This window comes from Pteronotus mesoamericanus, unplaced genomic scaffold, assembly GCF_021234165.1.
Source record: "Pteronotus mesoamericanus isolate MK-2021 breed Mesoamerican mustached bat unplaced genomic scaffold, CSHL_Meso_final scaffold_85, whole genome shotgun sequence".
NCBI lineage: Eukaryota > Metazoa > Chordata > Mammalia > Chiroptera > Mormoopidae > Pteronotus > Pteronotus mesoamericanus.
Genome location: NW_026555329.1, coordinates 774,442 through 801,263, shown reverse-complemented (window position 1 = coordinate 801,263; position 26,822 = coordinate 774,442). Strand labels below are relative to the sequence as shown.

General features: G+C 44.1%; 1 protein-coding gene across 1 annotated transcript in view; it reads right to left on the bottom strand.

Annotated features, from left to right (window-relative positions):
• Positions 1–2,841: 2,841 nt before the first annotated feature.
• Positions 2,842–26,822, bottom strand: part of CPVL (carboxypeptidase vitellogenic like) — a 65,664-nt gene continuing 41,683 nt past the window's right edge. Inside the window, exons 8-11 of the mRNA XM_054563940.1 lie at positions 26,248–26,379; positions 21,678–21,764; positions 20,006–20,179; positions 2,842–3,030 (exon numbers count right to left, since the gene is read on the bottom strand). Of these exons, the coding sequence (XP_054419915.1) occupies positions 2,842–3,030; positions 20,006–20,179; positions 21,678–21,764; positions 26,248–26,379 (582 nt within the window). The remainder of the gene's footprint in view (positions 3,031–20,005; positions 20,180–21,677; positions 21,765–26,247; positions 26,380–26,822) is intronic.

Sequence of the window (26,822 nt, the reverse complement as noted above, 5' to 3'; positions counted from 1 at the left end):
CACAATCTGGTCTCCCAAGCTGATGCTCTGAGCAAAGAGCTGAACAGGATACGTGCAATGCCAGGCACTGGAGTGCTCGCAGGCTGGGCTGGGGACATAGGAGCCCAGGTGGCGGAGATGGCCAGTGAAGGGTCTGGAGGACACGCTGAGTGTGCCCAAAGCCATCCTCCTCATAAGCAGTGCGGCAGATGGGGGACGAGTGACGTGCTCATTGCTCCCCCAGACGCACAACATTCAAGTTTGCCCTTAAGCCCTGAATATTAGTATTTCAACTTCCCCCTAAGGGTTGATTTTTAGTCACATATTTTCCTTGATCTTGACTTTTACCATATATGGGTTGGCTAAAAAGTCTTTTTTGTTTTTTCTGTAAAATAAGACACATTGTTCATTTTCGCCAATAACAATTGACTTGGATATTTTGAGCATGTCGGCTGTCTCCCGCTATAGGTTTCTAGTGGGTAGAGGTCAGGGCTGCTGCTAAACATCTTCCAATGTGTAAGACAGCCCCACAGCAAAGAATTATTTTGTCAAAACGTCAATAGTACCAAGACACTTTGCAAACCACTTTTGATATGTTTGATCAGCCACAGCACCTTCTCCAAAGATGGCAAAATTTTTTTTGCATTTCAGTTGCATTTTTACCTTTCTTGAAATAATAAAGCATAATACGTTGAAAATGTTGCCTATTTTCTTCCATCTTCAATATTAAAATGGCTACACAAAAATTCACCAATTTTGATGGTTTTTAAAAAATGCACACTGATATAACAGCTGTCACAATACAATCTAACAAAATTGTTTCCAGTGAACTTAAAGATAACTAAGCACTGCTAGAGCCATTGTACAGGAAAAACCAAATGAACTTTTTGGCCAACCCAATATAATTTTCCTCTTGTTATGCACTTTCTTTATAAGTGATCCAGGGTAATAATGATAACAATAATACTAGCAAATACTAACTATGAGTCAGGTACTGCTCTAAGCTTATTAGCTTATGAAATCCCTTCAACAATCCTACGAGGATGCCATAGACTGTGGTTCTTAAACAACAGAAATGGAGCCTAGCTCTGGAGCTGAGAAGTCCAAGGTCAAGGTGCTAGCCATTCTGGTTTCTGATGGGAGCTCTTTCTGGCTCCCACAGAGCTGCCTTCCTGCCGCGGCTCCACAGGGCAGAGGGGGCGGGGCAGGGAGTGCAGGTGAGCTCTCAGGTGTCTTTTCTTACAAAGACACTAATCCCGTAGAATCAGAGCCCTGCTCTTAATGAACTCATTTAACCCAATTACCTCCTGTCTTGCCTCCAACTACCATCACATCATAAGTTAGTAGGTAGTGTTACTGCCCATATTTTGCAGGGCAGGAAATTGCTGCACAGAGAGGTAAGAAACTTGCCCAAGGTCATATTGCTATTAAGTAGAAGATTTGGAATGCAAATCATGATCTTCCTGACTCAAATACTCTAGCATCTAACCACTGCCTTATACCGTTTCTATACGTAGACAGGTGTGTGCAATAGTTGATTCAGGGGCAAAGAGGCAACAAAACCAATAAACTGCCATGAAGTTGTAGTTAAGGGGCTGGAAACCTGAGTGCAGCTTTGGGGAGTCAAAACTGATGTTGACACAGCAGTTTCCATCTTCTTTCCAGAGCTGCCTGCGTGTAAACAGACACTCTTTTTGCTCTCGCCAGTCCCATGTTCAGACCTCACACATGCACTGCCAGCATCGTTTCTGCTGAGTCCTTTAGTCTGCCATTCCACCAGTCTTTAATCCTTGAGCATGATATATCTCGATTTAGAAACTATAACGTTATAACTTTTCCAAGGTAGAGTTTCCTCTCACTAGGGCCCAGAAATATGTCTTTCAACTGTTTCCTTTGTCCAAGGTAGGTAACATTTTGGGCAACATCTAAATTTCTTACCTGTTATTTGATGGGTGGAATGATTGCGGTGGGAGAGGCAAAGCTATCTTTGTACATATGAACACACATAATCTTTCTTGATCTATCATTTCATTCTAACATAAATGAGTAACACATATCATAACCCAGTAACCCCTAATGAAATTCTTTGTCAACTCTCATTTATTATCTGAGAGCAGAGTATTTTCAAGGAAGTAAGCATCTGATTAATTTCTGTTTGGAGCATGGATTTGCCTCATGGAAAATTCGAACATTTAGAAAATGTAATTCCAAATACCCAGAGAGACAGAATTGAGGTCCCAATGGTGCCTCAAATAAAAAACTGCAGGGGGAAAAATCAAGTCCAAAGGATTTAAATTTCCCCTCTTAACTAACTAAGCAAAAGCTTACTGAGAGGTTTCCTTAATCTCTCCCAAAACTTTCTGGAGGTGAACAGCGTAATCTTTGTGTAATCCATGGAGGAGGCTTGCTCATCCCAGAGGGGCTGAGATCCGCAAACTGAAGGCACCATGGGCACCCCTAAAATGAGGTCACACTAGGGGCATCAGATGGAGAGATTTTGTTCTGGGCTCCATATGCAATATACAAATATGATCCTAGATTTGCTAGAAGAGGTTACATTGACCCTTCTTTGTATAATTTGTTCAAGTTTCCCTTTGTTTCCAAAAAGACTAATTCTCTCCATAAGGATTCCCACTTTGGGGCTGAGCTTTATGTTTTTAATTGTTGAACAAGGCCTACACTTTGGTCATGGTATGTCAATACAGACTCAGACCGCTCTTCTCTTGCAGAAAGCAGGGCCGCAGAAGACACATTTTGGGTGGAGTGTGACGCTGCTTGAGGCCAGCCATGCCCTCCTGGTTCCCAGGCTTTGCGGTCCATCCCATTGCCTCCGTCCCACAGCCCGCAGGCCCCGAAGCGTTTTCATACCTGGTAGAAGTTCCCCACTTGCCGCACATAACCGGCCACTTCATTGTCAGACTTAAAGAGCTTCCAAACTTTTCTTTCTGCCTTCTTGTATTCCTGGGCTCCTTTCCAATTTATGGCCATCAAGGAGCTCTCTGTCAGGGAAGCCGCCACGAGGACGTCCAGTTGGCCATTGTAGAAGAGAACCTAGACGAAACGGAGCAGGTGAAAGTGCAGGATTCAGTGCGAAAAGCCACGACCCCACCCAGATACAGAGGATGCACACGCAGGCGCATGCGTGCGAGAGAAAAGGGACCGCCCTGAGCTGCTCTGATGCCATCAAAGCTCGGAGAGCCCAGTCCCGCAGGGCCGTGGGGTCATTTTCTTCCAGGCGGCCACATACACCAACAACCTGAAACGACCTCAAGCCTCGTCTCTGCCCTTGCGTTCACCCAAAAGTTTGATTCTTCCTAGGAATCTACGTAAAGGCTTCTTTTGGTTGCCAAAAGTGTTTGTGCTGTGTGATTCAGTAACATTACACACTAGGATGTATGGCTATGTCAAAGAGGAGGACTGTCATTACCACATTTTGGTGTAACTGAGGAATGCGACCCCCGAGGATTTTTGCACAGCCTGCATTTCATTAACATGGCTTTCAGGCCCTGTGAGGCTGGCAGGCTGGGCCTTCTCCGGGGCTTGGCAAGCCCTATTCCTCTCCTCTGCCACATAGATTTTACAGGGGCAGCTACAATTTTTTGAAGCAGACAGACAGATGCAGGTGCCTCAGATTTGTTGCTTGTGGGAGACAGCTGTGTCTGCTTGCAGCGTCCAAGACCCTCTTTTCTTAAGTACGATAGCCACTTGTCAACCATGAGAAATGACCTATCTTCCTGGAATTCAATTTTTCCCCCTCAATACTGACGAACTGTGAAGCTCCGGGGACAGTGGGACATGGCTGTCCTCCTCAGGGGAGCAGTGGTCCCTTTTTAAGCCGAAGGCTTTAGATGTGGGGGCTTTTTGTCCTAGTAATCCCAATTTTTGAAATGTACTTTATGAAAATAAGCCCCAAGCAGTGAAACAATATATAACAACATTCATTAGTCTTATTATAATGAAAAACTTGAACACAATCTAAAAGTTCCATAATTAGTGAGAGGCTGAATAAACTGTGGTACAGAAATTTTATGGGATAGCACAAAGCCACTTACAATGTTTGACTGAACTACGAAACAATGGTGAAAATGTTCGTCACATAAATGTTAAGTATGAGAGCCAAAAGTCAAATATATATCACAATTATGAATGGCTAAAACAGGTATACGCATTCACATGTGTAGAATGAAACTGTCAAGAAAAATCAATACAGCCGATTAATTAATGTAGGCAGTGGAAATTTTAGTAATTTTCTCTTTTGCTTTCTACTCTGCTTAGGCTATTTTTTATGCAACGGACCCAATATCAACGCTCATAAAGCATTGCCACTCCATCCCCAGCAGGGAGTTTTGCTCAGCCCCACGCTCCCTTTGATCTCTTTGGAAGCTCTGGTTTGGCTCAAGTGAAGACCTTTGGTTGAAGCCTCCAACTGGATATAAAATGTTTCGGTGCATGTGTTTCCATCTCTGCCTTCCTGGTGCAGGCTTCTTAAAAGGCTTACACATAATTAAAAAGCCCGGGACTTTCACACACTGCAAATCCTCAAGCAGCGCGGGCCAGGATTGGGCCAGAGATGAAAGGGCCCTCGGCCTCCGCTGCAAGAACACGGGGTCTTTCATGTCATTCCCTCACCATCACCACCTCCCCTCTCCTCAGCAGAAACCCGAAGGGGAAAATCCTGATCGATTTAAAGCATCTTTAAAAAACTCAGCTCCCCCATAGCAATAAAAATGTGCATTGTTTATACAAAGACATTGCCTCAAAGACCTTGAGCACTTAGGGTCCATGCAAAACCGCTACAGCTGTTTTGCCAACGGTATGGAAACAATTATATATGATCTGTACCAGCAAACAAGGCTTAAATGCTGCGCTGTTCTAGGAAGGCCTGATTATAGCTGATTAACGAAGATAATCATCTATAAAGTAATTCCTCTGCTAGACCTCAATGAGAAGAGGCTGATTAACGAACTAGCAAATGCACAAGTGTCTCTGGACATTTTCCCCTGCACGGGACATGAGGCTTGCATCTTTCTGAGAGTCTCTCGTGGCTGCTTACTATCATCGATATAGTTTGAAATTGATTTAAGGGATTTCACTCAATCGATGTCATCTTTAAGGGATGAAAACTCACAGATGAGAGCAAAACCAAGCTCAGATGTAAAGCATTAGAGGGCATGTTTGCTGAACTGAATTGAGCTGAAACCCATCCCTGAGCTGTGTCCCAGGTTCCTCCAGACTCCTCACAAACCAGAGCATTAATTCCCTGGAATGAGGCAGTGGCGAGCCAAGCGGCGTAATTTTGTGCATGTGATGTGCAGAAGGCCCACCTGAAGGGGTGGGGTGGGGTGGGGGGGCGAAGGGACATCCTTCCGTTGCAAAGCAAGGAAAAGACTTTCAACTTCTAAAGGCCATGTAAGTCAAATGCACCCAAAGAAAGAAGTCAGATTAATGATCAAGTGAAGAGATTTCAGAGCTGGCATTTAAGGCCAGAGGCCTTAAATATAAGAATTCCTGAGCTTTCATTTTTTATCTAAATGTCACATTTACTCCGGTCAGCCCCTACAGGAATGTCCCAGTTGTCCCTGGAGCTGGGTGAGTGGACCGCATAAACCAGGTCGTAGCGGCAACAGCAAGCTGAGAAGCCAGGCGGGCAGAGTGCTGGGCTGGGTGGCTCTGAAGCCCTCGGGCACATGTGGGCCACCCACGTCCTGAGAGTCAGAGAAGCTCCAGGACAAGGTATGAGCCCCGAAGGGGGTTGGCCAATAATGTAGGGTCTGCACACACACACACGTTTGCTTCATTTCTTCTCTGGAGGTGACCAGCTGTCTCGGTTTGCTCCTGGACTGAGGAGTTTCCCAGGAGGCAGGACTTTGAGGCTAAAACTAAAACAGTCTGGGGCAAACCTCCCCCCGAGGCTTGCTGGTATTTTAAGCAACAGGGTCTAAAGCCAGAGTGGAGACAGCCATGAATGCAGCTTTGAGCTTCGCTTCTCTCGTCAGCAGTGAGTCTAACAAAACACGGAGTAAGGACAGGGCCGGAGTTGGTTGACCAGGCGGCACTCACAGCGTGTCCTCACTTTCCGCTCTGGGCGGCTGGGAGGCCTCCTCTCAGAGGACTGTCTTTTCTGTTAGTTCTGAGAGATCTGACTGGCGAGCTTGTTGAAACTGATGTTTATGCAAAGACATGGAAAAATACTTCTTATTAAAAAACCAATGAGAAACTATGATTCCACTGTTTGTGCTCTCTAATTACTATAAAAAGATGCTTCCCACTTGGGAAAAGAAAAGGTCAAAATGCAAGCAGTTAAGGTAGTCTAAGTACGGGTGATTTGTTTTAACCTATTTTCTAGGGGTTTTTTGGTTAAATGCTTTTATAATGAAAACAATAATGAAGCAAAATAGTAACATTCAGGGGTTGGGCACCTCCGTCTGGCAAAAAGATGAGCTTTACTGCAGAAGGATCTGTGCAAACTCAAATATTGCCAGTTCTCAATTTTTCGTGACAACTAGGTAAAAAAGCATAACTTTAGTTCATTCATAGATGATCCTAAAAACTCATCCTAGAATTCAAGCATTCACAAGAGATGGTACTAAGTAATTTGGATTACAAGCATTTTTTTTTTTTTTTTTTTTTTTTTTTGTCAAAAGGCAGAGATGAGAAAAGCATTTTTATTATGTTCTTTACTTTTTGAAGTGCTTCCACATTCATTTGGCTTTATTCTCACACTTCTTCCCAAGGTCAGGGTAAGACGTCCCAAGGTCGGGGTAAGACGTGTTCCACAGCTCCCCTCCACTTTAGGAAATTGCAACAAACACGGCAAGGTGCCAGAATGCGTCCTAGATCCCACACTTCCAAACGTCTACTTAGAGCTCCGTAGGGAAGGAGCTGAATTCCTCCGAACCAACAAGCATTCACTGACACCCCACAGCTAAATGCTTAGTGCCTCTGGAAAGGGACAGCTGACTGGGCATGACATCGTTGCCCTCTCCTGTTCAGAAACAATTTTGGTCTGTCCAAACCTGATGACGTATCTCAGTCATTTCTCATGTTGGCTCTATGGACAAGGCGGTGTGCAAGGGCATTGCTCAGCTGGTGACAGATGCCTCCCTTCTGTTGTTGGGAGTGGCCTTGGAGAAGCAGCTGTGGAATAGCATCAGCTCCTAGGGAAGGAGGCCGGCTTAGCACCCAATCCATCTACAGCCCTTGCGCAGTGCCTGGCACCCCATATTGACACAGGGTAGAGTCAGCTGCTCCCTTTAAAGGCTTTCTGTAATGCTGTGTAGTGACTGCTTGCTGCTGTGGCTTGCCCAGGCCCACTTGTCCTTCTCCTGGTGACTGTACTCCAGTCCCTCAAAGGATACAGCCCTAGTGGAGGCTGTGAATCTGCGTCCTGCCTTTTCTGTCCCAGGGATGAGCGTGGGACCAAAGCTAGGACTCCCTCATCATTCTGTCCATTAGTTTTGCTCCCTGGATCCCCAGAATTTTCCCTGGTCCCTATCTTTCCTCACTCCAGTTCTTCAGGTTTTCTGTGAATTCAGTGGTCTATTATGTCTTCAGTTCAATTCCTTTCATGCTTCAAGTCACCAGAATTGTTTCTGCTGCTAAGAGCATGACATCCAAACTTACACACCATCAGACCCGTGCGCACAGCAGCAAGCAGTAGCTGGTGACCCCCGGATGCGTGGCCTAACCTCCTGGAGCTCCAGTGGCCTTTGCTGCACATGAAGGAGGCAAGGCCTACATCTCGCTGCAGGGAGAACCAGGGAGATAATGTGCCTACAGGTCCTAGTGCAGTGCCTGATACCACCTGGGAGTTCAGGGAGTGTTCGGTCAGCTTCTTCCTTAAGCAGGTCTGATGATTTGACTATGGCTTGGCAAAGCGCTTCTTCTAAAATAAACCTTCAGAGTGTGTGGATGGTCTTTTTGTGTTAAATGTTTGGCTGCCAAGCTCACTCTTTCAGACAAAAGCCTACGGTGGGAGGAAATCCAGCAGGATAAACCTGAACTCTATGTAGTCAAACTCCCGAAATACACACCTTTCACTTCGACTTTTACACTCATTGGGCACGGCATCTCGGAGGTATTTTCTTGGTAGTCAGAGCCGTAAGTTCACAAACTACCCTTTTAAAGGAACTTTTAGTTTGGGAGCATGAGATTCAAAGCCACAAGGAATTTTCCCATATTTGAATGCTAGAAAAGTATGGGAAAGTATAGCTTTTAAAATGACATTTTGAATAATAATTGAGCTTTCATTCTTATTATGTTACAGGAACCACGCTGACCATTTTACAGGCATGGTGATTTCACAGCACCCCCAGAAGGCAGGTTTATTTATTCTTTTTCCGATACAAGGAGACAGAGATGCAGGGAGGTGAGCCAACTGGTAACAGATATTTAAGCTCAGATCTGCCTGAGTCCAAAGTGTGTGCTTCTAACCTGTCCTCCATGCTGCCTCACTGCCTAAGTCACTGCCCCAAAAAGAACACACCGAACAGCTGGTATATTCTCTTTTTGTAATTCCACATGCAAGAAGCAAACCTAAAGATTAGTGTGACTCTTCAAATAAAGGATATATGTTTATAGTTAAGACCGCAGGCCCTGTGACGGTTTGAATCCTAGCCCTGCTACTTACTAGGAAGATTATCTAAATGAACTTACTCAGCCTCTCTGGAGTTCAGTTTCTTCATCTGTAAAATGGGTATAAGAGAAACATATAGACTAGAGAGTCATTTGGGAGAATCATATAACATAGTGTATGTAAAGCTTTCTGCATCCCAGCCATATAGTAAATGGTCCAGAGCTCAACATAGCTATTCAAACAGCTCCATAACTTCCAAATGAAATGTTACCTGTGGGTTACAATTGTGATTTAGGATGTAGGAATTAGAATTCTAACACAACTGCACGAGGTCATGAGTTTGGTAAAATGAACAGAGGTTTATATAAGTGGGGTGCAGACAGAAGTCTTGAGCCCCAGGCCTGGCTCAGCCTCCCAGGGCCGGTGCTTACTGAGTGACTTTGATATGTCATCTACTCACTCTGAGCCTTAACTTCTCCTCTATGGAGTGTAATATCTATGTCGTAGGGTTGTTAGGGGGGCCATATGGGATACAAGGTGTAAAAATGTCCTGTAATCTGAAGAGCAGTGTCTCATCAATGTTTTTGTTACTCCTTATCAAGAATAATATGAAAATTACATTTCTATAGTGGCGTGCAAAGGTTTGAAATCTGCTGCCTGAGGTCTTGCGGATATATCCATTGAGTCTGCATAGTGGTTTTGGTGGTGGTGGTCTTGCAATTAGATGCCAATATTCAAATACTGGGAGACCTGACCATGCTCAGCCACCATGACTAACACTGAGCAGTGGCTGCCCCACTTAGACATGGCCCCCCCTTCCTTAGTGGTCCCCCACCTCCACAGAGATGCAAGGACAGTTGTCATTTATTCAGTGCTATTGCTCTTGCTTTTCCTAAAAGAGAAAAATATTTCTCCGTATCCAAGTCTTTGTCATAGACAAAACAGAAAGATCAATAGGTCTCAGTCCAATGCTCGTCATTGATTTCATTTCCTTCCTGGATCCATACGCAGTGAGTTTCACTTCCGTCCAAAAAGGAAGGGAAGCAGCCTTTTGTCTGAGTGGGAGAAGAGCGCATGACTTACACAAGGAATGTGTTGTGTTTGTTTGCTCTGCTCATATGCAATCTCTATTTATTCGACAGCAAATATTTATGAAGTGACTGAGGACTGGGCTTTCAGGGGACAGATAGGAAAAGATGTGTCCCCTGCCCTGGTGATACTCCAGATTTTTTTTTTAACTTTTCTAAACAGTGAATAATCAGAAGAGGAAAGGCAAGTTAGCTCTTTCACCCTCTAAGTTTTCATTACAGGAGAGGGGTCACCAAAAGTCTGTTTTGCTTACATCTTTCTGAAATCTAGTCATTTTGACATTGCAGACCACAAACTTCTCAATTTCTGGATATATATAAATCAGCAGTTTATCTATAAATTTAACTTGGTCAGAAAAAACTCCTCAATGAATACCTAAGGACCAGAATCAGATGATGACGAACCCTCATTTTACACAGCGTATGCCTCCGAAAAGTATTTTTCTGGGCAGATATAAAGCAACCAACTGTGTTGGCCAAAAATCTACCTGCCAATCAATTTACCTGCAGACTCAACTGAAAAGATCCCACACCCTCAGAACTGAGATTGTGACTTCAAGTAAGTTAGGAGGTGCCACGTGATTGATACTCAAAGGGGAAAAGGGACTTAGGGGCTTCGAAGGGTCCCTGTACAACTGAATTCTTGAAAGAAGGGATTGGGGGCAGGGGTGGACATAAAGGTGCATTTTATTACATACTGAATATTTTATTGTTGCCAGTATAAAAGCATAAGACTGAACATAAATCATGCAAGGGCTACTTACTGATCTAAACTTTAACTTCTTTTTTAAATCCAAATCAAAACACTTATATTACTAACAGAGAACACAAAACTTTTCCCTCTATTTGACTGTTTACTTCACTATTTACTAGGAAAATTACTGAAATGCTGCAGGAGGAGGCTTTGGTCTCTCGATACAACAGGAAAGCAAACGGTGCTTTTGTGAGAAGGCTGGATTTTTGTTGTTGCACTTTCAGACAAGAGATTTATGCTTAGATTTTGGCCCATTTACAACCCATCATAATACTTTGCAGACAAAGTTATGCTCTTTTCCCAATGATCTAGTGACCTTAATCTCTAATATTTTGTGGTTTCCTGTTTGGGGAAATGATTGAACAGCAGCCTAAGCTATTCCAGGCGGCCCAGCGTTCCCAGTTGGCCGCTATTTGTCTTCGTTTTGAATGTTCTCCTGTTCACCAATCAAAAAAAAAATTTTTTTAAAAGAAGTTTCCCTGCAGATGCTAAATCAATGAAACTCCTACAAAGCGGCCCTCCACACTTCCTCTCCTGGCTGCCTTACTTATCATTCTTCTATTACAAACCCCACCGGAGCCAGGAGTCCTTTCTGTCTGAAGCAATTAGCGTGCCCCACCAAGGCCTTTCTCCTGAGCAGAAGAGAATTCACATCACTAATATACAGCTCAACCCCAGGTCATTCCCAAGCGTTTCTCACCAGCTCAGCTGCAAAAGAAGAACTGAACGTTAGCTGCGGAGTCCAGGTTCCAGAACTGTTCCCGACCGGAGGCAGAGTTGTCATCCTTCCACGGATGAGGCCTGCACCCCGCTGCCCAGCGCTCGCACTTTTTGTGGGAACGCTTCCTGCTCATCGTTTTGCGGGACTATAGGCTGTAATAACGCTCAGGAAGCATGAGTCCCCAGGGTCTGCCCCGAGAAGATTGCGGCAGAAAAATAATGCAACCACTGAATGAAACAGTAGTCACTTCTGCCACCAAGTTGTGCTTCCAAAGGGACGTATTTCACTTCCAAGTTTAAGGAAAAGGGAAGACAATGAAAGAGGGAGAATGAACTTGGGATAAACACCCCCATGTGTCTGCCATTCACCTACCAGCTGGTTTTGCCAAGACGAGAAAAGACAAATGAGAATGGAGCAAAACAAGGTTGAGACATTGTACAGTGATTACACAAACAATGCCTTTCAGCCAAAGAAAATTATGCCTGCTTTCCTGCAACTTAACTCTAAATAATTTAGTTGCTTTCAGAGGGGAACAAGATGCAAAGCCAACTTGGAAAAGATCCAGCAAGCCATCACTCCAACTCAGGCATCTCTGGGAGAAAAAAAATTGACCTACCTAGAATGGCACAGTTAGAATTACTTTTAATGATGACCAAGAGTGATAGTTTTCCTCCAGTTTGAATAGAAAAGTCGCTGGGGCCCACGCGGGGGTCCTTTGCTCTGCCTTCCCGTTTCAGGGTCTGCCGTCACAGCTCTTTCCAGATCGGCTCACCCCTCCATCACCTCCAGTAACTGGATTTTGAAAATCCAAAGTGTCCAGAACCAGGCCGGCCATGCCCCCAGGCAAGTCTCTCCAGAGACAAACGTCCTCCCTGGTTGTCAGAAGGTCAGCTTCAAGCTACAGCAAGGGTCACCTCCAAAGAGGCTTGCCAATGTTATTACTCTATTAACAGGTGGGCCAAGGAGACCATTTCTTTCTCTTTCCACATGATTAAAGGGACCTAACTAACAAGTATCACGCACAACCCAACCAACAAGGAACAGCCCCACAGGGCAAACAAAATGCTGTAGTTTATAATAACGTCTGTAACTGTTAACCCACACTAATCAATAGAGTGGCCACTGGCCACATGTGGGCACTAGAAACGTGACTAGTCCGAATTAAGATATGCTATAAATCCATGAAACCCACTGGATTTTGAAGACTTAGTACAAAGAAAAGAATGTAAAATATCTCCATAATTTCTTAAGATTGATTGCATGTTGATATGATAATATTTTGGATCTACGGGGTTAAAGAAAATGTTACCGAAATTAATTTCCCCTATTCCTTTTTGTCCTTTTATTGTGCCTTCTAGAGAATTTAAAATTACATATGTGGCTTGCATTCTGTTTGTATTGAACAACACCCCTATACTTGGATTTGGTACATCCTACCAAGGTGATCGGTCCCTTTGTCAACAGTTGCCAAATGACAGAAGTGACTTCCACGGATGGCCACTTTTAGAGGAGCACCCTGCAGTTCATGAAGCTAGATTCAGCTAATTGGAAACCAGTCCATGTGGGGGTGTGGAAGATGCTCATACAGCCTCAATGATTACGGGAGGAGCTGGCAGGCGCTGTAGGAAGGCCCTTTGCCATCAAGTCCCCTGCCTGCTCCTTGCTCCCCAACATTATCACCACCTCTCAAGTTCAAAAAATAGTAGCACTGTCACAACACTGAGGGGGTTGAGTGGATCCATCCAAGTTCCTAAGGGGAAAAACAGGCAAGCTGATTCCCTGCAGTGACTATGGAGTGCCACAGATGCCCTGCTTTCCCTTGAGCCCAGGACCACCCTGAAGTTATCCTGTAGGGCAGCAGAAAGTAGAGTGGCCTTGTCCTGGGAGAACGGCAGAGGTGTCCATTTAGAGGTGTTCGGAAGCTCCCGTAGGAACATGGGCCGTGGGAAGGCAGGCCGTAGAGTGTCCCGTGGACAGAGCCCTCAGCAAGGGGCAGCCTGCCTTGGACTCGGGCGGGCCTTGAGATGCATCAGACCCACTGACGTCCCCTTCTCCCGTGACAGACTTGCCGTCCAGTGCGAGGGAAGATTCCTATGCTTTTCTCTTAGGAGAAGACTGAGAGTAAGCAGGCCCTCCTCCCAAGAGCCCGAAAGGCCATCCCTGCAAGTCTACTTCCCAGGTGAAGAGCAAAGTTAGTGAAAGGTTTGCAACGAGGCTGATCTCATCAAAGAAGGAAAATACCCATTTGCGCAACTCACTTTTCCTAAGCAAATTAAAAACGAAAACCTAGCTGAGGCTCCGTGCTCTCTAGGATTTCATCTACGTAGGAAAATCTGCTACTAGGCAGGTGCGAGGGCCTCTGCCCCACACTCTCAATGGTGCCATTCATCAAAGCCACCCTATTAGCCTGCAATTAGGTTTTTTCTCCCCAAAACACAACTTCCCCTTGTTTGGTAAGTAAAGCATCCTTTTCCCTTTTCTTTCCTGAGAATGTCAAATCGGCTCAAAAGGATTGTGCAAGTCACTGTAACAAATACGGGGCCTGTCAGGAGGCTGAAGAAGCAGACGTGAATATTCAGAATGAAGGAAGCACAGGGAGACAGGAAAATCAAGACAGGGGATATCAGGGGCTCCCGCTCAGCGCTCTTGTTTCAAAACGCTTGGTTGAAGGTTCTGGCTTTCACTCAGTCCCGTGTCATTCAGTGCTGGAAGCCTGTGCTGTGGGGTTGACTGTCACCCAGTGACAAGACTGGGGAGTTTCTCATCATAAGCAAGGACAATAATAGATGGTACAGACTAAGCCACGCAGGGGTGTAGTTGGGGGACTTCTACAAAGCAGGTCAGGCAAAGTCAGGGATGCAAAGCCCCTAGGAGGGGCCCTCAACATTGGAACTGCGGCTTCCTCGGGCACTGGGCCGGGTGGGCCGGGTGCCTTCCGTTTGGACAAATAACCAGGGCCGACTGCCGCCGAATTAGGTCACCCATGCTCAGCAGGGAGAGGAGGAAATTGCAGTGGAAAGAGCACTGGACCTGGAGTCACATCTTGTGGCAAATGGACTCAAATGATGATGACAATGAGAAAAGCCAAAATGCTGGCTTTGCATTCTGGCTCCATGACATTTAATATGTGACTCTAACATACAGACCAAACAAGCTCCCAGTGCCAATCTACGCAGTAAACATTAGCAAAGCTTATTATCTTGTTTTCTTTTTTAAATCCGAAATTAAAGCTTTACTATTTTCCTCCCACATGCCCAGGGAGGGCGATGGGCACACACTGCTTTGGAGACCGCTGGTTTCCAACAGCCCGGTCTTTTCAGACGTTTGTGCCATCGGTTTGCACCTCCCGCGGCTCTCCCATGACACGGGGAATAGGTGGACAGGCTAGTGCAGCGCCCCGACATTTGTTGCACATGAGCTGCTCCTCATTGTATCCAGGAAAGAATTGTATCCCCACCGTCCTTTCTCTACTTATCTTCTCAAAGTAAAGTCAACTGATATAATAGCCTTTGTTTCACAGCAGTTGGATTTCATAGCAACTGGATTTAAATACAGTTACCCCTTGGTATTCGTGGGGGATCGGCGACAGGTCCCCTGCATATACCAAAATCTGAGGACGCCCAAGTCTCCTTTATGAAATGGTGTAGTATTTGCACACAACCTATGTACATCCTCCTGTATACCTTAAATGACTCTCGACTACTTAAAATTCCTAATGCAGTTAAATGCCATGTAAATAGTTGTTATACTGTACTGTTTAGGGAATAATGACAAGAAAAAAATGTCTGTACGTGTTCAGTACAGATGCAACCCTCATTGGCGTAACGACGCAGGACATGTCAGCAACAACATAATTTTTTTCTTGACTATTTTTGATCCGTCATTGGTTGACTCTGCAGATGCAGAACCTGTAGCCACAGCGGGCCAACTGTATGCATTTCTGAGCTTAATGATTCTTAGATCCCTAGCATCTGCACAGCAAATGGTATCACCAGTTAATATCTTTCTTCTCACACCACCCTTGCCCTGCCATATTTGGGGGACGCCAGGGTAAGTTCTATTGTTCGTATGGCCATAGATCACAAATGTACCTTCTAATGCTTTGAGCACGATCTACCTTCAAACAAAATCAGACCCTTGTAAAATGATGACAGCGCTCACCAAGCCAAACGGTTTAAAATAAACTGATCCACACAGCAGAACGCAGTATCAAAGGGCTTTAAAAAGAGAGAGAAAATAAAAGTACACGGTGCGGCTCATTGGAACATTTCATCCCAACATAAATTTAAAGAGCAGACAAGAAAATGTGTCAAAAACATGGCATGTTTGGGTGAAATCAAAGTCTGTTTTATAATATATGGTTAGTCTCCTTTCCCTTTATTCTCTGAAATGCTTAAAAATCAAAGAAGCCAGACGTATGTCTCATTAAAAAAAAAAAAAAAAAAAAGCTGCCGCTACTCTTGCACTTAGGTTGTAACTGAAGCAGATAAAGTGAATTCACAAGGCACTCTGCAGTATGAGTGTACACTATTTATTTGCCTGTAAAGTGTCGGTTGCTTATCTATAGGCTATGATTACATAAAACAAATGTCCCAGGATTAGCTTCCCTCTTTTCCTCTATGCTTCACTGGGAGCTAAGCCACTTCCTCCTCCCAGACATTTTTCATGGAATGGCACTGGCATGCCCTGCATTGTCTTCAAAGGGTTTGGAAGAAAGTGATCACATCAGAGTACAGTCAACAAAGCCAGACTTTTCCCATCAGGGTTTCATCGAAGCTAAACTGCGCAGCTGAAGAATCAGGCCCATTTAGGTGTTCCATTTTTCTTGGTATGCTAGACACTTATCAAATCTAGTTTCCTGGTCACTTTTGCTATTGACATTTTGTTATCAGAAGATGCTATGAAGGAAAATGCCACAAGCAACTAGGATGGCTGCTGAAATGACTTGGTTTCACTAGAAATATTTATCTTTCCAACTTCTAAGTCACATCCATTAATCGGGAACTGCCCATTTCTAAACCAAGACCTTTTGATAGCCTAGGACAAGTAAATAAAACTCTAACGACCTGGGTGTTAAGATTTCAGTCTGGTGGTGAAGCTGAGAAACATTAAGATCCTGAATTCTGAGGACGCAATTAGTTGAAACTTAATGAGCTGCAGAATGATAAGTGACAGGGAAATGTAACTTTATAGTTACAATTTCCTGACTAGATGAACTTTTAAACGCTGCAAACTAAGCCCTGCCCCAGGGCAATTTAGCCTTTCAAAGCCTAACAACGTGGAAGTTAAAAACTGGCATTTGGAGACGGTGCCTCCCAAAATCGCAGTGGTCTTCCAGAGAACTCAGCAACAGAGACAGCCTCAAATTCAAGGGCAGTGTTTGCTTTGAATCCAAAAGGCCTTTATGTATAGAGCTGTGGCTCCTGTTTGTTAAAATGAAGGTTTCGCACAGGAAATGCAACACACACAAACTCACACACGCCCCCCCCACACACACATTCTCATGTCTTTGAAAATACAGCCCTTATATTTTTAGAAAGACAAGAACTATAAGCAGACAAAGAGGTTAAAAACGTATTCTGAATCCTTAGCAAGAACCTCTGCAAGGACAATGTAACTTCTGTATCAGAAAGTACTGAAGGCCAGAGACCTCTGCGAAGAGCCGGGTTTTCAAAGCCAGCAGCTCTAATGGGGTATGAGTTGCATTCCTTAGATTTTAGAGATGCCCTATCCATCCCCTGCAGCATTTTATCAGTGTTAAAATTGGGACACGCCTTACAATCAGTGTATGAGTGTCTTTGTCTTTGTTTTTTAAAAAAACGCTGCTTGAAAGAGGAAGGAATATAATACACATAATCAATGTAATTAGTGTGGCGAACTACTTGCACTTACTAAAATTAAATATGAGTTTATTATAAAGACAGCTTATGGTGTAAATAACAGACCACCTATCTTTCTATTACTTTGTCCTTTTTTCTCTCCCTCCATTCCACCTTTCCTCCTTCCCTCTCCTTCTCCCTCTCTCCATCTTATGCTTCCTTTCTTTCCTCCCAGTTCATTGCATACTACTATGTGCTAATTGCTATGCTAGGCACTACTATGTGCTATTGACATTTTGTTCCTAACATAGACACAACTAAATCAGAACTTTGGTGACGTGGGCCATGATCAGGTATCATTTTCAGGCTCTCCAGGTGCTTCTAATGCAAAGGAACCAAAGCCCAGCACCAAACCTAGGACATGTGGAGGGAGGGGCTAAATGGGTTGCATGCTGGTAATGAATTCTAGCACACAACAGAGGCAAATATACACTGCCTACAGGTGTTTGACTCTCCGATTTTTTGTGGCTAAATTCAACAAAAATGTAAGTTCATAATCAAAAATCACCTAACACACAAGTAAACAGGCCTGTTTTTTTGGTCTACTTGTCTATTCTCTAGCCAATGCTATACTGTTCTGATTACTGTAGCTTTATAGTATGTCTTCACAAGTCAAGTAGTATCATGTCTCTGACTTGTTCTTCTCTTTCAATATCGAGTTGGCTATTCCTAGTCTTTTGCCTCTCCAAATAAACTTTAAAGTTATTTTGTCAATATCCATAAAAGTAACTTGCTACAATTTTAATTGGAATTACACTGGATGCATCGAACAAGCTGTGAAGAATAGGAGTTACCCGGACGAATCCTAAAAATCCTGATAATATTGTGACCTGACTGAATCATGAAGCATTCCAATAACCCAACAGATTATTTCTCACTCTAGTTATTTTGGAAATTGCTAATATGATATTTCAATTTATCGCCCAATCATCTGAAATTACGGAGTAGAAAGTGAGTTTGAGTACACACCTCTTACAGGTCATTACAAGAAAATGATTGTGTTTCCATGTAGTCAACCCAGAAACAGATGTACTGTAGGAGTCCTATTAGCTCCCACAAATTGATGAGGGTCTTCCTCTACCCACCAGGGATACTCCACATTGGCTAAAATGAATCCAGTCCTGGAAAAAGACCTCCAGGTTCCTACGAATAGAAACACGTGCACGGTTTTCTGTGACAAACTAGCCCTGAGTCTTAGGTAAATATCACTTTGAGGGTGCTACTGTTTTAAGCCAACCTAAGTTGTTCAGACTCCATTGTATATGCGTTAAGTTTCACCACCGTTACAGACAAGCCCAAGCTAATTGCTGCCCTGCGGGCTCTGCCCGCCGAGGAAGCGATTTCATAGCAGCCACTTTGCGACGTGTCTTCAGACTGACTGAATATTTTATCCTCCTTCTTTATGGAAACATGGTTTATCTGCATCACTAATCTATTCTCTTTTTTTCTGGCAACTGAGTCAGAGTTTAAAAGTTTAGAAGATACTCTGATTTCATTGGAATTCACATTGGTAAGTTGAGGATACTTGGAAATGGAGATGGAAATGTTTAAATGTCTTTCATCAATGCGTTCCTCTGTCAATCCAGTGGACATTCTATAGCAATTAGCCAATATCAGGTGAGCCGATGATATAAGCTCTCCTTGGCTGAGAAAGGAATCATGCTCTAGTTAAATTTATACATGGGAACATGTGTCTCCCAAGCACACACACAAAAAAAATGTACTCGGAAACTTCCTTATCTGCTCTCCACTCTGCATGCCATTGACATTAGATTATTTTCAAAAAGTGTTGTGCGTCCAGAGGTGCAAACCCTGTGCTGGAGGCAGGACCAGAAAAATGGGCCTTCTAGGTTGGACATATTCCAAAACACAATCTAGTAATCGTGCGTTTGGTCAGAAACCCCCTGGGCAGTCCTGTGAGCTGGGCACTCAACAACCCCCAGGGACACTGTACTTAACCTAGACATTGTAAAAGTGTGTATCAGGAAATGACGGTAAAGAGTTTTGTTCAAATAAAAACAGTATATTAGGACAATTTTTGACAGATGGGAATAAAGCATCATGAGGAGAAGTGGTCTTTTTTCTAACTAGTGCAAAGGTGTGTCAGCCACTGGCTGCTCTGTTTTTGGTTTGTCCCAACGTCATTCTTGCCTCTACCAGGAAATAGAAAGGAAGTGAATCACCTCAAGGGGTGCTCTCCTCTATCATTTAAGCACTTATCCTGTATAGTTGCCCCATAAACCACGCCTGGGACAGAGGTTAGCAGCCCTGGAGGATCTGAGGAGATGGGAGCAGAAGTGGGGAAAAGGGCACAGGATGGCTTTCCCTGTGTCACTTGCTCTTGGTGTTGACCCCCTTGGTTAGAGTTTGAAAGTCCATGGTTCCTTTGCCTGACCGCTCAGGGCTTCCTTTCTGCAAATTTGCTTTCTTTTAGTACCTCCAGCAGCAAACCAGGCAGTACCCTTCCATCAGATGGCACGGTGGTGGACTGTACACACCTCCAAGGACCCTTTTGCATTCAGTGTTTCAACCTGACATCTGAGCCCGGTGTTTGGCTGAACGCAGATACTAAGAAAACTGCATTTAAGCAACATGAATGAATTCATTTATTAGCCAAAGACATTTTTGGAATAATCAGTTGATTTCATTTATCCCTGGCTCAACTGGGATTAATATTATACAGCAAACAGTAAGGGAGCATTGGCTTACACAAAGCCAGCCACCTTCTCATCTCTCCTCTAATTTCTTTTCTCAAGAAATAAGGAGAGGTGGCATGTGCCAAAGAGAATTTCATTTTAGGGACTATCAGGTTAAGTGACTTAATTAGAAAGAAAAACAAAACAAAACTTCTCATTCAAAGCATTCAAACAATGAGTGGATAGTTATTTATATTCGTAAAGCACCATAACACTAAGAAATAAGTAGAAGTTGAAAGAGATCAAAGAAAGTTACCTCTGCTCTGGATAATCTGAACAGTTCCCAAAGTAGTCACTGAAATTACTCTCTTACCTTATAATTATTCATGATTTCAGCTAACCATGGGACAACAGACTGTCCTGTATCTTCTCGCATGTACTTTTCAGCCACGGATCCGTCATTTAAAGTCCGGTTTCCCACATGGATGGCTTCTCTCACTTCTGAGAGGGACAAAAACTTCCCAAAGTAACTATATTCCTCAGGTTCCTGGCAGAAAGAGGCATAGAAAGATATTAGGGAAGACGAAGAGCCCAAATTTGGTCAAAGCTTCAAATTTCTCGTAACATACACCATAATGAACAAGATGCGACGTGACTGTTCCCTTGCCTCCACCCCGAACATTTTAACTTGGCGGTTTTGTGTTCATTTAAACTTTACTAACAACAAATCTGAACGATCTGATACTCTTGGGCCAATATCCAATTTGCAAATGTTGGATTTTCCTTTTTGGAAATTAATCTTTTGCAATCTGTGACTCCAAATAACAACCCAATTTTAAGTAAATACAGAGAAAGTATAAGAGGTGAGATGATCAGAATCAGTTTGCTTCTCGCCCAAGGATCTGGGGAAAGAAGATCAAATGAGCACAAGGGCCCAGGACGACGGCGTGGTGTGTTACAAGATGATGATTCCTTTTCTTTGTTCTGTTTATCAAAACCACACACACAAAATAATCATCTGACCATAACTTCGGGGGAAAATAGAGGATGTAAAAACAGATGATACTTTATGAAGCACATAAGACAAAAGAAAAGTTGTCCATGAGCCTTATTTTTAAAACAATACTACATACAAGTCTCTGTAATATTCATTAAACTAAAACAAAAAGGATTAGATCTTGCTTTAAAAAGTTACAGAAGGATTAAAAAAACTGAGCAGGGTTTGAGATCAACTGCTTTGTGCTTCATCAATAATCTCTGCTAACTGTGAATTACTACTTTGAAAAAAATCAAATCCAAAATTTTGCGCCTCTTTTATACCATATATTTTTTTTCTCTTAGTTAAATCTAAAACCGCAAAGTTGGCGAACTCCATTGATATTAGCTTTATATTTTATTTACAAAATAGTTCACAAAGTAATTTTACAAACAGAAAGTATTGTCCTATACACTAGACAAAGATTACCCAACCCAAATTCCCACTTTGGCTCCCTTTGCCTTATTTGATTAATTCTACACAAAGACATCCACTTTGGCCTACTTTTATGAAAGAAGCTACTTGAATACTTTGAGAAATGCTCCAGAGGGCTCAAAGTGAGGCCCATACTAAATGCAAGAAACGTCTAAAGTTATAAGTAAGCCAAAGCAAGTATTTTTGTAAAAGCTTTGGCAGTTTTGATTATCTAAGCTATCTTAACAACAGAGCAAATAATGTGGGCGTTTTCAAGAAATTCACCACAGGCGTGAAAGCCCAGGACCCTGATGCTCAGGACAGCAGCCCCAGCCGCTGTCCTTCGCAAAGGAATTCTGTATAACAAGCTCTTTTAGGGGGAAATTGTGTTAATCAGAGACTGTTTTGAGTTATGTGGAATGTCACACATTCTCAATGGTCAGACGGAGAAAGAAATCCTGTGGATTAGACCAAATAATGCAATACAGTTGGGGGATTGCCTAGTATAAAGTCAACTATAACATTTCCCAAATGGAAGTTTGGTTTTGCCGAAAGTTTCAAGCAAACGCTATCAGGGTTTTTTAAATGTCATTACCGTGCACTGTACAATGGTGTAGAAATTAGGACATCCTGTGACATTCTCCAAGTAGGAATGGTCACCATCCAGTAGTTTATCAATGACCTAGGTCGGGAGAGAGGGGAGAAAGAAAGAAAGAAAACATCCGGGTGGGTAAAAATACACAGGCATTTGTCATTTCATTTCTTCAGTAACTTTTTCACTTTTGCACTGTTTCACTCAACAACCACTTATTGCACACGCCCTCTGTGCTAGACACTGTCCTAGACATCGGGGAAACAGTAGTGACCAAAGACAGACCAAAAGCCCTCCTTTGTGGAGCATATATTCTAGAAGGGGACAACACACTAGCATTAATAGGTAAAATAAGTAGTGTGTTAAGGAGTGATAAGTGCTGAGGAGAAAACTAAAAAGGAGGAGGGAAGGAGAAAGCACCATGGGAGCACGTGGGCATGTGCACATGCATACGCTGAGTGGATACTTAGAAGGTGGCATTGGAGTAAAGACCTGTTGGAGGGGAGAAAGCAAGCCATGCAGACATCTAGGGCAAGCACATTCTAGGCAGGGAAACAGCAAGCGCAACGCCTTGACTGTGAGAGCGAGCCTGGTGGGGGAGGGTTCCGTGACACGGATCGTTGACCACTCAGCTGCAGTATGAGGAGAGAGGACGGAGGATATGCATATGCATGCATGTGTGTGGAGCTGGTGGAAATTATCTTTGGACTTCCAGCTTTAAGTGCCAGGTCATCAGCAAAGGGTCGAGAGCAGTCCGCTTGGCTCTCAGCTGCTCTCTCGTCACGTTCAGCCGCACAGCAGCACAGCAGCCGGCGCGGACTGGTGGAGAGGTGCCTTCAGCCAAAGGAGCTAGAGGAGGTGCCAAAGGCTGGGAATGCGTATAACGACTGACCTTGGCTTTAAGTTGGGTAATCAGAGAAATTAAGACTTGGGGGGGTGTTCGGGATCATGAAGGGGTAGTAGGATCGATGAATGAAAATATAAAATGGCTGCAGGACTGTTGTTTGGGTTGGTATATTCACAGAAGTGAGCTGGGAGGATGGGAGGGGGCAGCCGGAAGAAGATATTTGAATCTGAGATTATGGAGCAATTGTTGGCTTTTGGCGGGAGTGGGTGATGGGAATGAGCAGCTAAGGTGAAGGAGGGATGAGATCCCCTGGAAGGGAGGAGATTAAAGGGACTGAGGGACCAAGTATTCCCAGAATCGTCAATGTGGATACTGCAGTCCCCAGGAATGATGACAAGAGGGATGCTGGAGAGAGTGAGGTGAGGGAGGGGATCAGATGTTCAAAGAACGAGGAGGAGGAGGCCAGGGGTTGGTAGATAACTGTACGATGAAGTGGGGGGGGTGGGCATTGAGGACGTGAGAGCTAAAGCTCGCTGCTTTAGGGGACAGGACATGAACTGGAGGCAGCAGTGAGGAGTCAGGAGATGCTGCCGCTACCTGTGAGCCAAGTGGTACAGCGTAGGGAAGAGAGAAAAGAGCCCCCATTTGAGAGGGCTGCAGAGGAAGCAGCCGCATCGGGGAGAAGCAGGTTTGGGGGTAGAGGGAGAAGAGAAAAGGAAAAGTCACAGAAGAGAACGAGGACATTCGGAGATTTTTTGGATGAGGACACTGAGTTATAAGGGGTTCTCGGGAAAGGATTTTAAGAAATGAGTGCTTAAACATTTTCAGAAGCATCAAGCAAGTATGAATGTAGGCTTCTTACAATGTGAGATATTAGTACCCTAACTTTACAGGTGAGGAAAGTGAGGCACATAGAGGTCAGGTCACTTGCCAAGGACACCTCACGAACGACGTCAGAGGTGAGGATCAAACCCCGACCCGACCCCCAGGCTGTGTGCCTAACTACGCACACACTCCAGCTCCCCAACGGGCAGACTGTGGGGGCTCCCACTCTGTAATTCTTTCTGGCCATGCTTTTGGGTTTAATTTAAAATTTCATCGTATTATTCGATTATTATGTTTTTTACACATGAAGCAACTTAAATGTATCCAAGTTACTACTGCCAGAGGTTCAAGGGCCAAGCATTATATTAAAAGGATGGTCACTGTGGGAAGCAGGGGGTGGGGTGGTCGTAAGGACGCCTTGGCAATGCTGCGGTAGCTCAGGGCCAGCGCATCCCGCTGTGCGGGCTGTGCAGGATTTCCCTCTGTGGAGAAATGGCCACCCTCCATCCTCGCACAACAGTGGCACCTGCCTGCCAAACTCTGAACCCACAGGACTGTGTCAGTCCAGAGCTGTCTTTTTCTAATGTGGCCACCCAGAGGGGGCAGTGGTCCTGAATGCTTGCAGCATTTTTGGAATTCATCTTTAGAAATTATCCTCGACACCAACGGGAACATAAATTTGGACTTCGAGCACGGATTTGATTTCGAAAAGGAGTCAAAAATCATTTGCTGTCAAAAAAATAAAGTGGGTGGTCAAGACCTGTGAAATCCAGTTTCAATTCAAAACTCTGTGGTCCAGAACCCTGTCAGGGCAAGAAAGATAACACAGGTCCAGAGGTGAGTCTGTGCGCATCTTGCAGAATCTTTAAGATGTCTTGGAATTTTTACAGAAAGCCTGAAAATTACCACAGGAGAAACACTGGGGTGGGAATTGGGGAAGGGGGCCAATTCTAGCCCCAGACCTCCCACAACCTGTTGTGTGGCTTTTGGCAATTGTTTGCACCCCTTTGGATGTGTGTCGGGAGAGAAGATGACCTCCAAGGGATCAGAGCATCGAACTGTCTTCTTATTTAGGTTTGAGATGTTGACATCAGTTTTCTCCTGGGTTTTCAGGATTTCCTGCAGATTCTGTTGCAGACATTGAAACACATATGACCAGTACTTGCTGACTTCCCTAAGTATCATTTTATCTATTTCCTTTGAAAGAGCAAAGGTGTTTATGTTTTAATTCATCACTCAAGGTATTGGGCCGGTGGTCAGAGAGACTTTGCATACCTTCAAGCGTTTGGGGTTTTGTTTGTTTGTTTGTTTGTTTTCTGATGAGTTCAGTTTGAGAGAGACCCTGATGAACCTCATAGGTTACCTTCTCATGATCTCTGAATATACAAAACACTTGAACTTACCAACAGTGTCACTCAATTCTATGGCTGCTGCATCACGTACAATGACCATTGTTCTGCTTTCTTTATCCCTTTGGGTCTTATGAACTATTCTTGCCTTGACACTGCTTAATCCCTGAATGCTTTGTCAAAGCCCATCAAATGTCTCCCTTGCAGATTGGTCTCACGTGACTAAATTTTGATAGGAATTCTAAATGCTAATGAGTTAGTCCTTTTTACCTCATCTGTCTACCATAGGCAGACAGCTTAAAACTAGCCTTGCAAATACTGTCACTGTGAGTTGAAGAATGATCTCACACAGCCCGGGTAAGACCCTCCGTCCTTCACATTTGCAATTGCGCAATCGCACACGAAATGCCGAATTCCACACTCTGCATCCACAGCGGGTGCCCTGACACCGAGAAAGGGGAGCCGCAGGAGCCCCGCAGATGGAGGGCTCCGGACGTCCTGAGTTCACCCCATTGCACAGCTGGCTGCTCTCAAAATTCCTAGCATGAGCAGTCACTGTCACTGCGTTGGGGGGTTTCAGGTAGTGCCCCGGCACCTACTTGTAAATTGGAGCATAACTTCATGTTACCCCTCTTATCTCTAAGTTTGTATGTCTCCTGTTTTGATCTGAACCAGCTGACCTGCAGTGCCTGGAAGACTATTAATATCAGGCCTCAGTCCTAACAGCAACTTGGGGTAAACTATTACAGGAAGTGTTTCCAATAACAAAGAGATTAAAATCATCAAAATTCAATTTTTACCTCATTTGCTAATGTGTCATACATGATGGCTCTGTCATAAAGGTGGCAAACTCCCCCACCCAGAAAGGCTGCTTACACATCGCCTTTGCCTGTACTGGCAAACAAGCAAACAAACAAAAAACCCCAACCTCCTATATCCTCATGTTTAGTATAGTCTTATGTTTTAAACAAAATAAAAAAGGGTGAAGAAGACAATCATATTATTTGATTCTCAATTTCACTATTAGGGGAGCAATGTGCCAATATTTACAAATACCAATGGCTCTTTGCAAAAGTTTCAAATTACTACACTTCCTAATCTTTGTTTCTGACACACAGGAAACATGTGACATTTGTTACACACTCAGTCACTTCTCCAGCTGAAGCCCTGTGTGGGGGCGTCGCCCTCCTGGAGGGTTTAGAGCAGAGGCTGAAGCACGTGCATCCACTTTCTTGCTGCCTTTCTCCTGATTTCCTGACAATAGGCTGTGCCTTTAGGGCCTACAGAGTGCTTAAAGAAATCAAAACGGTTCATGGAAGGCACAGTTAGATGAGCACCCCCAGGTGATTTCAGGCTTAAAATATAGCCAAAGGAAGTTCAAAGGAACCCAGACAGTTCTCTCCTTCATGATGAGCCTCCTCAGCTCCTCCCTGATCTTGGCTGGCACAGCAGACACACCTTCCCTAACAACAACAAACAGCCGGCTGTGGTGCTTCTGGGAACCTCTTCAGATGGTTCTCATTGCTCCAGGGCCACCCGCCCCAGAACTCACTTCAAAGGCTTGGAGCCACTCCTCCTCCTTGATGTGTTTCACACACTCAGCACACTGCTTCTGGAAGTACTTTCTCTGCTTCTCATCCAACAAGCCAACTTGGTACAGGAAGGTTGCATAGCCCCCTATGATCTGAGGAGAGGAGAGACAAACACAGATGCCACAGGGCGAGGAAGAGGTTAGGGAGGCCCATTTGCCTGGGGAAATAAGTCTTTGTGATTTGTCACCTCGTGCTAGAATTAGCCAGGCATTACAATTACACACACATCCACCCACCACATACCACACCATACACAGTATTAATACAAACACAACACATACCAACGCAAAGTGCAAACACACATACCGCACAACTGACACACACAAACATAACCACACAACACACAAATATGTAACACACACCACACATACCACCATCATACACACACTGTACAAACACTCTCCAACACTCACCATAGACACGCATATACACACGCAACCCTAGGCCGTGTCCTCACAGTTAACCGAGGCTGACATAGAAAGTTGACATCTTAAAACGGTTGGTAAAAATTAGAAGATTGAAATTATTAGACATC